This window comes from Podarcis bocagei (genome assembly GCF_964188305.1).
Source record: "Podarcis bocagei genome assembly, chromosome: 9".
Taxonomy (NCBI): domain Eukaryota; kingdom Metazoa; phylum Chordata; class Lepidosauria; order Squamata; family Lacertidae; genus Podarcis; species Podarcis bocagei.
Window position 1 is genome coordinate 56,475,771 of NC_138134.1, and position 13,819 is coordinate 56,489,589.

General features: G+C 45.7%; 1 protein-coding gene across 1 annotated transcript in view; it reads left to right on the forward strand.

Annotated features, from left to right (window-relative positions):
* The first annotated feature begins 1,061 nt into the window (after positions 1 to 1,061).
* Positions 1,062 to 13,819, forward strand: part of PAPSS1 (3'-phosphoadenosine 5'-phosphosulfate synthase 1) — a 52,404-nt gene continuing 39,646 nt past the window's right edge. Inside the window, exons 1-3 of the mRNA XM_081208123.1 lie at positions 1,062 to 1,481; positions 10,761 to 10,875; positions 13,347 to 13,582. Coding sequence (XP_081064249.1) covers positions 1,422 to 1,481; positions 10,761 to 10,875; positions 13,347 to 13,582 — 411 coding nt within the window. The 5' untranslated portion in view covers positions 1,062 to 1,421. The remainder of the gene's footprint in view (positions 1,482 to 10,760; positions 10,876 to 13,346; positions 13,583 to 13,819) is intronic.

Genomic DNA, 13,819 nt, shown 5'->3' on the forward strand with positions numbered 1-13,819 from the left:
GCTATTAAGAACTGTTGTCTTTGTCCATGGAGTTTTCTTGGCAGGGATACTGGAGTGGCTTGCCGGTTCCTGCTCCAGGTAAATCACGTTTGGTCAAAACTCTCCACTATGACCTGCACGGCATAGCTCATAGCTTCTCTGAAGCAATGACAAACCTAGACAGCATCTTAAAAAGCAGAGACATCACCTTGCCAACAAGGTCCGTATAGTTAAAGCCATGGTTTTCCCAGTAGTGATGTATGGAAGTGAGAGCTGGACCATCAAGAAGGCTGATCACCGAAGAATTGATGCTTTTGAATTATGGTGCTGGAGGAGACTCTTGAGAGTCCCATGGACTGCAAGAAGATCAAACGTATCCATTCTTAAGGAAATTAGCCCTGAGTGCTCACTGAAAGGACAGATCCTGAAGCTGAGGCTCCAATACTTTGGCCACCTCATGAGAAGAGAAGACTCCCTGGAAAAGACCCTGATGTTGGGAAAGATGGAGGGCACAAGGAGAAGGGGACGACAGAGGACGAGATGGTGGGACAGTGTTCTCGAAGCTACCAGCATGAGTTTGACCAAACTGCGGGAGGCAGTGAAGACAGGAGTGCCTGGCGTGCTCTGGTCCAAGGGGTCACGAAGAGTCGGACACGACTAAACAACAACAAATTAAGAACTGTAAGGGTGGAATTTGGCACTCCTGTCTTCCACTGCCTTCCGCAGTTTGGTGGGATATATAAATGCAACCGAGGATGCTCAGCTGCCTTCCTCCCACCTCCGCCTCTCCTTCCTCCTCCACCACCAACAGCAGCAGGCAAGAGAGAGCAGCGCCGGCCAGGCTAGAGGGGCAAACCCGGAAGCACTGGGCCCCATCCGCTGCTCCGCCTCCTCCTTCCCTTTCATAGGCCGGAGCCGTCGTAGACGCCGCCCTCCCTCGCCTCGCGCATTTCCCGCCCCCGTCTGGCAAGGCGCGCGCGCGCGGAGAGGCAAGCGCTGTGCGGCGGGGCAGTCAAGAGTTGCGCGCCCGTCCTGGAAGGAAACCGTGAGCGCGCCGCCGTGCGCGTGGCCACAGCTCTCTCTCTCACTCCGCCCGGCCGCCTGATTCTCGCTCCTCCCCTTTCGGTCCCTTCTCCTCTTTGGCTCGCGTCCCACCTACTCCACCCGTCTCCGTTTCACTAGGCAGGCGCAGGCGCGCGCGCAAGAGCCTCCCAGCGCCAAGCCGGCATCTCCGAGCAAGCAGCAGCAGCAGCATCCTCCCCTCCCCTCACGCCTCGCCTCCTCTCTCGCTCCCTCTCCTGCCCCCTCGCCTTCAGGCCCCGCGCCGAATCCTAGCTCTCAGCGCGCGCGCCTTGCCTCTTGCGCTCGCCCTTCCTTTTTCTGTCCCCGCATCTCCTCCTCCTCTTCTGCCAACATCCCCGGCGTCCTGGGCTCTCTTGCAAATGGATTTGCCCGCGAGCCACTGCAAAAAAGTCAAGCTGAGCAACAAAGTGCAGAGTTGGGTAAGTCTGGTTTTTTTCTTTTCTTTTTGAAGCTAGCTGCAGTTTGGCAAAATAGCACACCTGGTGAGAGGAAGGTGGCCCCTTCCCAAGGAAGAAAACAGTCCAAAGAGAAAAGAGGAAGGGGGGAGAGGGATGCCTCCCTGCCGGGATGCGGCTTTGCTTGAGCAACCTTTTGGCGTGTGGTTTTTGCTGCTGGCTGCCGGAGGCTCGAGTGAAGCGAGCGCAGCGGCTTGCAGCGCCTCTCTCTTTGCGTTTGCACAAGATGGGGCAGGCTTGGGAAGTGGGTGGAGGGAATAACGCAGGCTGCTTGGGATACGAAGCCTTCCTCGCTCGGCGGGAGGATCGCATTTCAATAGATTCCACTGACGTGTCTGCATTTTTTTTTTTTTTTTGCTTTGAGGGAGGGAAAAAGAGAGGAAGGCAATTCATCTCTTTGCTCTCCTTGCTGCAAATGTCTCTGGTATAGCCTGTCTTTATGAATGAAGTTAAATATGCCAGTTCTCTGTTGCTAAGAGTGGCCTTATAGTGCCGTGTTTGCTTTAAAAGTTGTGGGTGGCAAGCATAACTGTGATGCAGAGGAGCATGTAACCTCATTCAGCATCACCCCCCCCCCTTTTCCTCCTTTTTCCTTCATGTCTATTGGAGGAGGAAAGGAGTGGGATCTCAAGAGTACAATGTGAGCATTCATAAATCTTGGGCAGCCCCAACACTGAAGTTCTTTGTGGGTTGCCTGTTGAATGAGAGCACTGTGGAAGGAGGCATGAGCAAACTTGGGTTTTAATTGCAAAGGTGCCAACAGGTCAATTTACAGTGCTGGCCAAAGGCTAGGAAAATACTGGGGGCAGTGGTGGAAAGAGGCCTTTGCTAGAAAAGAGGTGGTGGGTTTTGATGGCATAATTAATAGCTGTAATTATTGGGGGGGAGAGCTATGTTGCTTTCTTAATGCATGATTCTAAAAGCTTTATCATGATACTTTTCAAATGGAAGAAGAAATTTAAAAGGCGTCCTTTACCTACTTCATCTCAAAGATTATGCTTTAGAAAAAAGACTAGTCTTGTGATGTGTGATGAACATTCATTGTGAGACCCAGAATCTGGCCATGTGAACATAGGAACTGCCCGATACCACCAAGCCAGTGGTCCATCTGCCTCAGTATTGTCTACACTGACTGGGAACAACTCTCCAGGGTTTCAGATGGGGAAGTTTTCCCCATCCCTTTCTGGAGATGCTGAGGATTGAACCTGCGACCTCCTTCTTGCAAAATAGATGCTCTTCTACTCTGCTATATCCCTTTCTAAAGGGCTATCAAGGAAGGTGGGGTTGGGCAGTTAAGGTGATACAGAGAGCATGTTATTGGTGGTTAGAATTCCTTGATGGTCTGCCTTCAGTTGGTTAGAGTGTGGCGCTGGTAAGGCCAAGTTTGCAGGTTCCATCCCTGTTTGGGACATCTGCATATTCCTGCATTCCAACTCTGATTCCAAGGCCAGAAAGAAGTCTGAAATGAGCGTTGAATCACACTAACCTCAGATCCCCGCTTGAGTTCCATAGCTTCTTCTGGTATGCCTCCTGTAGTGGCACTTTAGCTAAAAGGAAAAGTGTTCCTGATGAAAATGTGTAGCCCAGAAGAACAGCTGGAGTGCTCTTAGTTTACATAACCCTTAGCCAAATCATGGCTTAGCACAGGGGTTGCCAACCTTTTCAGGCCTGTGTGCTGCCAGTGCCACTGGCAGAGGAAGAGGAGTGCGGGGGGAGTGCACTGCCCCTGGCAGGGTGCCATCGCGGCTGCCCCTCACCCCAGGACACGTGCCAGCCCTGCCCCCTTCTCCCCCCCCCCGGTGTCAAAGCATGAAGCTCCGCCACTGGTCAGTTCCACTCCTTCTGGTCACTTTTCTCCCCATCCCCTGACCAGATCAGTTTCCATCCCTCCAAAAGGCAGAAACAGAGACTGTGCATGTGCTTCACTTTTTCAAGGAATCTGGGTAAAACGCGAACCCAGCGGAATTGACCTGAGCCTTGAAAAGCCCAAAATAATTCACAGAGGAAGTGGGAAAGAATGCCACTCTTGCAACTTTCCCTTCAGCTCCATGTACTTTTTGAGGGAGAAAATGTTAACTACTTCCATCGCCTCATGACCAAGGGGGCATTTGGACGGAGGCTTTGTGGGGGCTAGGAAGAGACTCTAAGGGTGCTGTGTTGGGGAACGGACTTAGTATAAGCATGTGGGTTCCTAGAGAGAAGTTCATGACCACTTCTTGCCTCCCCTGGTCCTGCTACTGTCTTGCAATCTGTGGCAGAGACATGGTTTGACTTACCGTACCTTTGAAACCAGACTCGTCATTTGTCTCCTACAGACAAACCATGAGCTCTAAATGAAGATCAAGCCACAGTTACATCTCATAGTTTGTCATGTGACAAACCATGAAATCAGAGGCTCTACGCTCAGGGTGGGGTGCCAGATCTTTATTTCACCCCCCGCCATGCCAACGTTGACCAGAGGGCAGCAGCACCCTTAGTTGACATCAGGAGACTGATAGTTGGGTAGCTCTGCCCACCTATCAAAGTGGACCCATGGGGGAGGGTTCTACTTCATCTGCAGGAAGCATGTTGGCAGAACAGCAACCAGCTAATGAGCGGAGGGTTTGGTCTTGCTTTCTGCAGGGGTCTGCTTCACCCTTCAGTTCCCCACCCCTACTCTAAGTCACATCTTGGTTCTGCCCCTGTGCCTGTAATTTTTTTAAAAAAGTAAATTTTCTTAGCTCAAGTGAAACAAATTATTCCACTCAGCGTTCAAAACTCACCCGGCACCAGTCGCATTGCACGACAGGCAACTGGCCTTTTGCAAGCAAGGGGAGAGATGTCTGCTTCCAGATTTGGTGGCTAACATTTCCATCTGGCTGTCTGGTGATGCTGCACTAGTTAGCTGGTTAGTGGTGCACCAAAAGACATGTCTCTTTTGATGCTGCCCTGCCCTGTGAATCAGCTGATCTTTGGGGCAGTGCAGCACCAGAAGATGCACCAACAGGAGGCTGGACCTTTGATCTGATCCAAGAGGACTGGTTTTATGTTTTTATGGTAATGGATTGCCCTTTATTCAAAGTTTCAGATAATCAAAGTGTGGCTATCATAACAGCTTGTTATGATTTCTCATCCTTCTTGTAAAGTAATAATTCCACCTCTCAATGTCTTTCTGCACTAGGGGTGTATGCATACATGTGTGAGTTCATAAGCTTATTTATTTACTTTGACCACTTCATGTACCTGGTAATATGGCTTCCTTGAGCCAGAGGCCACAATAAATTTGTTAGTCTTCAAGGTTGCATAAGTCTCTTTTTTAAATGTTACTTATGGAAGACACCTGACCCAACACTCTTCTCTGGCTGTGCCCTGTAGGACCAGATCAGTAATAGAAGCCATACTCTTATTGACAGTCTCACTGCTACTTAACAATGTTGTCACTGAGGACTCCCTGGTAAGCTTTGAAAATGAAATTAGCAGGGTTCCTAGGAACACGGTTGGTTGTGCACACTTTTGTGTAACTTTATCATGCTACTCAGTAACTTTGTAGAACATCAATATAAATAGCACCGCTCCTTTTTAGTAATGCATGGCTGCTATAGGTAAGACCTATAGATAATTAGCTGCCAAGCACTCTGGTACTCAGTGGTAGAGCACCCTGTTGCTGAGTAAACCCAGCACAATCATGGACAGCAGATAAGTTACCTTGAGAAAAGCCAACAAAGCTGGATTTCAGCCCAGAAACCTAGTAAGTCAGCATTCTATCCCTTCAGACATCGGACATCGTGAAAGTTCAGGGTGCTAATTCTGAAAAGGACGTTACTGACATTCCGAGGCACAACTTTCAAAGCAGCTCAGTAAAAATTTGCATAAATGCTTCCTAAATCAGGACATGATTATTCTTCCCTCTCTTAAAATTTTTTTTTTTTAGTTTGGATTAATTTCTTTTTTGGTATTTATAGGGCTGGGAGGTGGGGATATTCCAACTGTTTCCCTTCTGTTTTCTAAGACGCAGAACTACCTGTTAAAGGCAGATGCATATACCCAGCCTTAAAGGCTGCTGTATGTAGGGATTCCTCTCAAAAATTTTAAGTGTGGGACAGTTTGCAGCAGAGAAGCCATTTCCCTCTCTTCCCCCAGCATAGGATTGCAGGCATGTGTTTTTTGGGTAAAAGTGGAGTTTTGCATATTTCTTCATTACACACAACCTTGCCTAACCTTGTATCATGCTTCTCTTGATAAATGTGTGGTTCTGGTTTGTTTAAATGCTCTGAACCTGGGCAGGTGACCTTAGCGGGGATAATTTCTGTTCAGTTTAGCTTCAGTAAAACAAGGAAGGGGGTGTTTAATTGGCCTTGACGTTGGATTGGTACAAAAGCTGCCAGTAGCAAGGTTCCAAATAGAACATAACAATTGCTTAGAGATTTTTATATCTTCTGCAAGTATCTGCATTGCCTGTTCCAAATTTTTACTGGAGTTCTGTCCAGATTACAGCGAATAGATTAGGTGGGTGGTGTTGCAGAGGTGGATTTTTTCCCCAGCCTTCCTCACCCACTTCTCTCAAAATGTTAGTGTCATACTTTCACGTCTGGTCTGTGGTATACTAACAAAATATGAACCCTATTAGGGAAGAACTGTAGCTCAGTAACAGAACATCTGACTCTCATGCAGAGGGTTCCTGGTATCTCCTGGGAATAGCAGTTGCCTGAAACCCTGGAAAGCTTCAGCCAATCAGCATAGACAACACTGAGCTAAATGGGCCAATAGTCTGACTGGATATAACAGTGCATAAACAATAATAGAACCTAAAATATGCAAACATACTATATTGTTCTCAAATAATATATATGCAATCGATATAGCAGAAGACTAATTTCAAGTCCTTTTTGACTAATTAGATTTTTTCAGTCATGACCAAATTTCTTCAAATACATACATCACTGAGAGAAGATCATTTCTTGTTCTCCACAAGGATGCAAATAGGATATTTCACTCAAATTACATTCTCCGGTTCTTCCCAGGACCAAAACACAAGGCTTTCCAATGTGGAAAATCTACCTCTCCTTGTGGTATTGGAATTTCTTGCCCTTTCTGGGAAGCTTATGACCATTTCTCGGTGTGTTTCAATATGGACTGTTTCTGTCAATTCTTACCAAACTTGAAAAACCTCCAAAACAAAGCTGAGCAAGAAGGGGCTTTTTTTAAAAAAAAAAGAGAGAAAAGCAATGGGTATTTATGACCAGAGAACTGTTTTTTCTTGCTGCTTGGCAAGCCAGGTAAGTATTCTCTGAAGTTGGCAAGCAGGCGTAGCCGACTGAGTTTCTGGACCTTCTCCAGTTTTTGTTTAAGCAAACTATTATATCCCCTGTATTTTAACACTTCAGTTTGCTATCATGATGGTTCCTATGTCCAGGAAAGCAAAACTTGAAGATTATCTGCTTGCTTTTCTTGTTGCTGTGGAGATAATCTCATACTTTTGCTTCTCAAAGGAAGTTCCTATATCAGCAGTTAGTGCAAGATTTTAGTTAAATGTTTTTGACCACAATGCCTAATTTGTTAAACTGTTGTTGCTGTTTGGAGGTAAGATTACCTTTGTAGGTTCACAGTGCCTGTATGTTAAGAAGTCAGCAGCCAGCAGGAAACTTAGAAATTGTAGGCCTATTGTATATTTGGTACGTGTTGTATATGTGACAGTTATTTCCCCACTTTTTAGGGCAGTGTCAGCAGAGTTTCTTGTGTCATGATTGTCAACTGTTCTTTGTTGATTCAGGTGCCATGGAAAGTTGGGATGCTTAGGGTTAAGTTATTTTAAAAATGCCTAAAATGTTTTAGGGTTGACCTTTTGTTACAGCCCAAGGCCCAAGTATTATTTCCTCTTCCTTGAATGGGCAATCCAGGTTGACCTTTGCTTCTCTGCTGCCACCATCCTGATGCAGTTCAGGCTACTTGTGTCAATTTCACAGGCAAGATCTAGAAATGCTTAGCTAAGTTCTGTGCTAGTGGACTTCAGCTGGAGTTAGCTGGTGATGAGGCCCCATGAAGTCTACATTGTTTATCTGCCAGGAGAATAGAGAGAGAGACTTCTGGTTCCAGGCTCAGCTGTTGCTGCAGCAGATAATCGAATCGTAGAATTGGAAGGGATCATGAGGGTCATCTAGTCCAACCCCCTTTTTGCCCCACATGGGTCTTGAACCCGCAACCCTAAGTCGTGCTTACCGACTGAGCTAAGCTGATAGTTCAGAAGTTAGAAGAAGCTTTAATTCTATCTTTATCATGCTCTGTATATTCTGCTTGGTTATAGTGCAACTGGTATAGTTTGATCCAAGGGGATTCTGAATTCACATTCTTATCTCCAGCCTTTTAGCCAGGCTACCGTAGAGTCATATTTCTCTGTATTCCGAACTAGCAGCCTCATATCCAGTGTTGCGCAGGAGTTTTAAGAAACAAAAGGAAAAAAGTGCAGTTATTTGAAGTCAGTTGCTAAAATCAGTGCAATTTTGAAAGGTTCATTCTGCCATCTTGAGTTAAAATGGCATCCATTTTTGTATTCAAAAATAGACATAAATATATAGCAAATATGGTGGGAGCTAACAGCTGTTCTACTAATGGTTATACTTAGATGCCCAAGTGTAGTGGTTGGGAGTTACTCGTGCGTAATCCTGCCCCGTTTGAGCATTGGATTGCCTGGTTAAACCCTCCGGACTGCACAGCCCATCTCAGCGTGGCTGCCCTTAGTCACTCGTAGAATCTGTCTGTGAGTGTTTCTTAAAGCGCTGCCAACATAAGAGCTGTTTGACGCCCAATCGTCTCCGCCTCTCACTGCGCGGGAGTCTCCTGCGCAGGGTGGGCGTGGGCAGCAGGGTGCTTGGGCTCAACTCACTAACTTCCAATGAAGAGTCCTGGAACCCCAGCACCTCCCTGTCCCGTTGCTCTCCTGGATCCCTGGTGTTACACTCATTCTCTTCCCCTTCTTCCCAGCTGAGTCTCCCCCTAGCGCTGGGACCTTCTCCTGCAGAATCAGAGACCCTCTCCTTCTCCCGTGCCTCTGATGTCAGTTCCCTGACACCAAGTAAGGTGGTATTCTTTGTGACCCCCTGGGGATGCCAGGGTGCAGAGAAGGGAAATAACTATTTTAAGGACCTCACTCTAAGTTACAGCAGGCTAAACCCGAGTAGCCAATTTGGTGCATTCCAGATGTGAACTGCAGCCCACATGATTCCTGAGTTATTGCCATTCTGGCTAGGGTTGATGGGAGTTGGGAGTCCAAGCCATCTGGAAAATACCATGTTGGCTATCCATGGAAACTTGTTTAGATAACGCATTTTTGTCCTGTGAAACAGCTTTCAAATCTTGCTCCGTTGAAAACAGGCAGGGCTTTACAAGCCATCTTTATCGGTCATTGTTTTTGTAGTGATTCAGCCTCCAAGTAACGGCTGGAGAGATTCAGCTAAGAATCTGTTGGGTGACTGGACCGCTGCTACCTCTTAGCATAGCCTACCTTGCAGGGTGCTTGCAAAGATAAAATTGGCCTCCTAAGCGGATTTAGCTTGGAAGTGGAGGTGGTGTAATAACTTACATAACACATTGTTAGTCAATGAAGGTCTAGGACATGGCTGGTGTAGAGGAGGGAAAAACCGTTGCGGCTGTGTAAATGGATGTGCACAATGGTAAGTAGTGGAACTGTGTTAGGTAATAACGTATTTAATTGTGATGACCTCCAGATCCTTCTGCTTTTTCTAGTTAGGCATAGACTAGAGGAGAAATGTCATTTAAGTAACTTGAGGTTTGTATATGTATCTTTTGAAAGACTAGTATAATTCCATTGTCAGAAGAATCCCAAGTGGGGTAAAGTAGATCGTAGGCAAATTAAATGTAGTAGAGACCAGAGTGGCTTTAAAAAGAAACTAAATTTTTGCCTGTAGCTTCTTATTTTTGTCTTGTGGTTAGTGCATAAGGCTGCACTCTATTTTTGAGAAGTTAAATTGTTTAAATGCTGGCATTGCAAAATCATGAGATTCAGAGCTGCCCGATCCAAGTGCACATAATTTTAATTTGGGAGTTAACGTATGGATTTTTGACTGCAGCACGGGGCAATACCCCCAAGACAAATATTGCAGAAGCCATGGGGAGCCCAAGAAGGAAGTTGGTGTGTGTAGTGGGGAACAACTATGAATCAGGAGTTCCCCAGTTTAAATCTAATCTCTGCCATGCTTTTGCTAGGTAATCTTTGTAGCTTGCCTATCTCTAACCTCAGCCCTATGTCTGCTATATGGAAATAACACTTACCTACTATACCAGGTTGCTGGCAAGAATTATAGTGAGATAATACATATGAATCTCTTTGACCTAGGGCTATACAGACACTGTTTAGATGCTGGATAGTTAATTTTGCCAACTAAAGGGGGTCATGGTAGTATCTTCGTAGCCAGAAGAGTTGAAGTGTGTCATCCTTGGACCAGTAGCTACCAGATTCTTGAGTGATGTGAGAGCATCCTGCTGAATTTTGAACTGCCTGCTTACTCCTCTCCTTTCTTAGAACACTTATCAGCAGGAAGTTGTGCAATTTAGGTCTCGCCCAGTCCTGGGATGCTACGAAACAGGTGTGCTTTTCAATACCCTGTCTTATGAGGAAGGCAGAACTGCCTGTGTCCCCTTCTTAGTCTTAACCAGCCTTCGCCAGGTGGATGCCCACCAGATGTTTTGGACTACAACTCCCATCAGGCCCTGCCAGCTGCAGTCCCAACAACATCAAGTGGCAAACACTAGTCTTAACAAATTTTGCTACAAGGAGCTGTGGAAGGCAGCCACCCCAACATGGCTACACGGTTAGTTGTCCCTTCCTTGCATCGAAATGGATCTTGTGCCTTTTTAGTGGCCCTGTTAGAAATCATGAAGAAGCTTTCAAATCTCTGTGCAATTTATGCCTGTTCAATTGAGCCTAGAGTTCAGTGTCGGCGGTTCTAAAATGTGATGGTGAAGTGCCCTGAAACGATGGACAATATCAACAAGTGTATGGATAATAGCATAAAAGCATTTTGAAACTCCAGTAGCCCAAAGAGGATTATCTTCTAGTTTTGACATACTGCTGCATTATTTTACATCCTTGAGGAAAATGTCACAGAACTCCACATTTATTTATTTTTTGATCTCACGGCATTCTGTTAATAGTTCTCGTTTGTGCCAGTTCGCTTTAATATGTTACCTGGATTGTCGAAAATTGATTATTTAAGGAACTGAAGAACTTTACCTGTTTATTTCTTTCAGGGAATGCAGAGAGCTACCAATGTCACCTACCAAGCCCACCATGTCAGCCGCAATAAGAGGGGTCAGGTAGTAGGGACCAGAAGTGGCTTTCGGGGCTGCACAGTCTGGCTAACAGGTACAGTATTGCTGCCCATATGTTTGCTCTGTTTTAGTGTGTTGTTTGCTCTCTTGCCATTATAAAGTGATGGCAGCGGCAGGAGGTACCAGCTAAATATTTTCGCAGTAGCTCTTGCAGGAGCCAGAATTGCAAATTGACTACACTGGTACCTTGGGTTGCAAACACTTCGGGTTACAGACTCCGCTAACCCAGAAATAGTACCTCGGGTTAAGAACTTTACCTCAGGATGAGAACAGAAATTGCGCAGCGGGAGGCCCCATTAGCTAAAGTGGTACCTCAGGTTAAGAACAGTTTCAGGTTAAGAACGGACCTCCGGAATGAATTAAGTTCTAAACCCGAGGTACCACTGTACCTTTACACAGATTCCCTTTCACTGTCTTCATTGAACATTTGTTTGTATGATCCCAACGTATCTTCACAGAAGGCTGGGGTTAGTGTTGGCTCCCTCATTTTTTAGGGAAGCAATATGACCTATATATATGCTTGGGAACATTTTAAACATTACAGATTGGATTGAAGATTCATTCACTTGGAGAGGCAGAAATTCCACCATCTTCCCCCTCCACCTGTAGCCCTTGCACCATATCCAGTCCGGAAGAGCCAGTGTGGCGTAGTGGTTCTAGTCCCCACTCAGCCATGAAGCTCACTCAGTGATCTTGGGCCAGTCACTTGTCTCTCAGCCTAATCTATCTCACAGGGTGGTTGTGAGGATAAAATGAGGAGGAGGAGAACCATTAACACCCCCTTGAGCCTCATGGAGGAAAGGTTGTTAGCAATTTCACTCCTCCGATGCTGCAGATGGGATTGTTGTAAATTACATGCCTATCTGGGACGACTCTGGGAAAGGAAGACAGTCTTATCTCTTCCGCTGCTAGTACTATTACACTGTACTTTTCCTTTTATTTCTTTCAGTTTGTTCTCTCGGAGCTGGAGAGAACGGACACCATTATGCTTTTGTCTGTACATAGTGTGTAAATAAATACAGTGGTGCCTCGCAAGACGAAAAGAATCCGTTCTGTGATTCTCTTCGTCTAGCGGTTTTTTCGTCTTGCGAAGCAAGCCCATTGAAGGATTAGCGGATTAGCGCTATTAGCGGCTTTTAGTGGCTTATCTGCTGATCGGATCAGCTGATAAGCGGCTTAGCGGCTTAGAAAAAGGGGGGGGGGGAGGAAAAAAACCCAGCAGGAACTCGCAAGACATTGTCGTCTTGCGAAGCAAGCCCATAGGAAATTCGTTTTGCGAAGCACCTCCAAAACGGAAAACTCTTTCGTCTAGCAAGTTTTCCGTCTTGCGAGGCATTCGTCTTGCGGGGCACCACTGTAGTAGATTAGCTCTACGGTGTCTCACTCTTCTTGCTGTGTTATGCCAGAAGATTAGTGTGCATTTATCATTATGATGTATGTCGTTAGAAGCGCACTGGAAGAGAAGGGAGATGCCTTTTCCAGAGCTGCGCGTACCGGAGGACGCTCAGAGTTTCGGGGGCTTGCAGGGCACCCCAGGGTGTTTCCCAACAAATAAAATAAAAAAAGAAATCCCCAAGGGAGGTGGGCTCCCTCTCAAACCATAGCAACAGATTCTAGAGTTGGGGAACACAGAGAAGACTTACTGTACTTTTCTGTGTATAAAACACCCCCATGTATAAGATGCCTCCTATTTTGGGGGACTCCAGATTAAGAAAACACCCCTCAGCGTTACCCGTGTATAAGACAAGCCCCAATTTTAAACCTAATTTTTTGATAAAAAACACCCCTAGTCTTATACATGGAAAAATACGGTAATTACATTAAGAGAATGAAAAGTTAGAAAGAAGATTATGAATTTCCCATGTGGCCAACCGTTTGACACAGGGAAAAATGAAATTAGCACATAGGCATGCATTTTTTGCAGTTTTGCTCACTGGCATACTGGCACGTGCCTATGCAGTGAAATGGATGCAAGTACTTCTGCCATGTGGTGATACATGCAGTTTGTTCACATTTTCCTGCACAGCGTGCTTTTTTCCTGTGTAGGAGATACGCAGCTTTTCAAGGCAGCTGATTTCTTGATGTTATCTTAAAGAGCGAACATTTTGCTGATGAACTCTGAAAAAGCAGGGAGTGTCAAGATGAGTACCCATTTGTCTAGATGGAAAGAGGGAGGGTAAAATTTTAGGGGGACTTGTGCGACATTTTAAGAATGTTATGTGAATGTTAAGCATTCACATAACACAGTCCCCCCCCCCCCAATTTCAGGCATATACTTAAAAGCTGCAGGAGTTGTGTGGCCATAGGCGGAGTCCTAAGCATGCTAAACTTGGAAGTGTATCCCATTCATGTAGTTTATTTTGGAGTGAACATGATTAATATTGCATTTCCACTCTCCTAAATATGATGAGCCAGGCATGATTTTTAAATGTCAGTCATCTATTGACTTTTATTGACCGGATCCTGTGTTTTTTTGGGTTATTTTTTTCTTTAAAACTAATGTAGGTTTGTCTGGAGCTGGGAAGACCACAGTTAGCATGGCACTGGAAGAATATCTAGTGTGCCATGGCATTCCATGCTATACCCTGGATGGTGACAACATCAGACAAGGCCTTAATAAGAATCTAGGATTCTCACCAGAAGACAGGGAAGAAAATGTCCGCCGGATTGCTGAGGTTGCCAAGTTGTTTGCAGATGCTGGCTTGGTGTGCATCACTAGTTTTATTTCTCCTTATGCCCAGGTGAGCACCCCATGTCCTCATTTTACACCAAAATTGCACTGCGGTGTTAACTATTTCAAGAATATGGTAAAATAATCCTTCCTTTGTTGAATGTGTTAAATTTTGGCTGAGATTTAGGAGCCCCTTACACACATCAGAAATTGTGTCTTTTCAGTGGGCGTTATATGCTCATCTGAAGGGGTTTATGAAATTCCCTCTGAGGGGTGTTTGAGAGGCCACGGTGAGGACAAGCTTGGT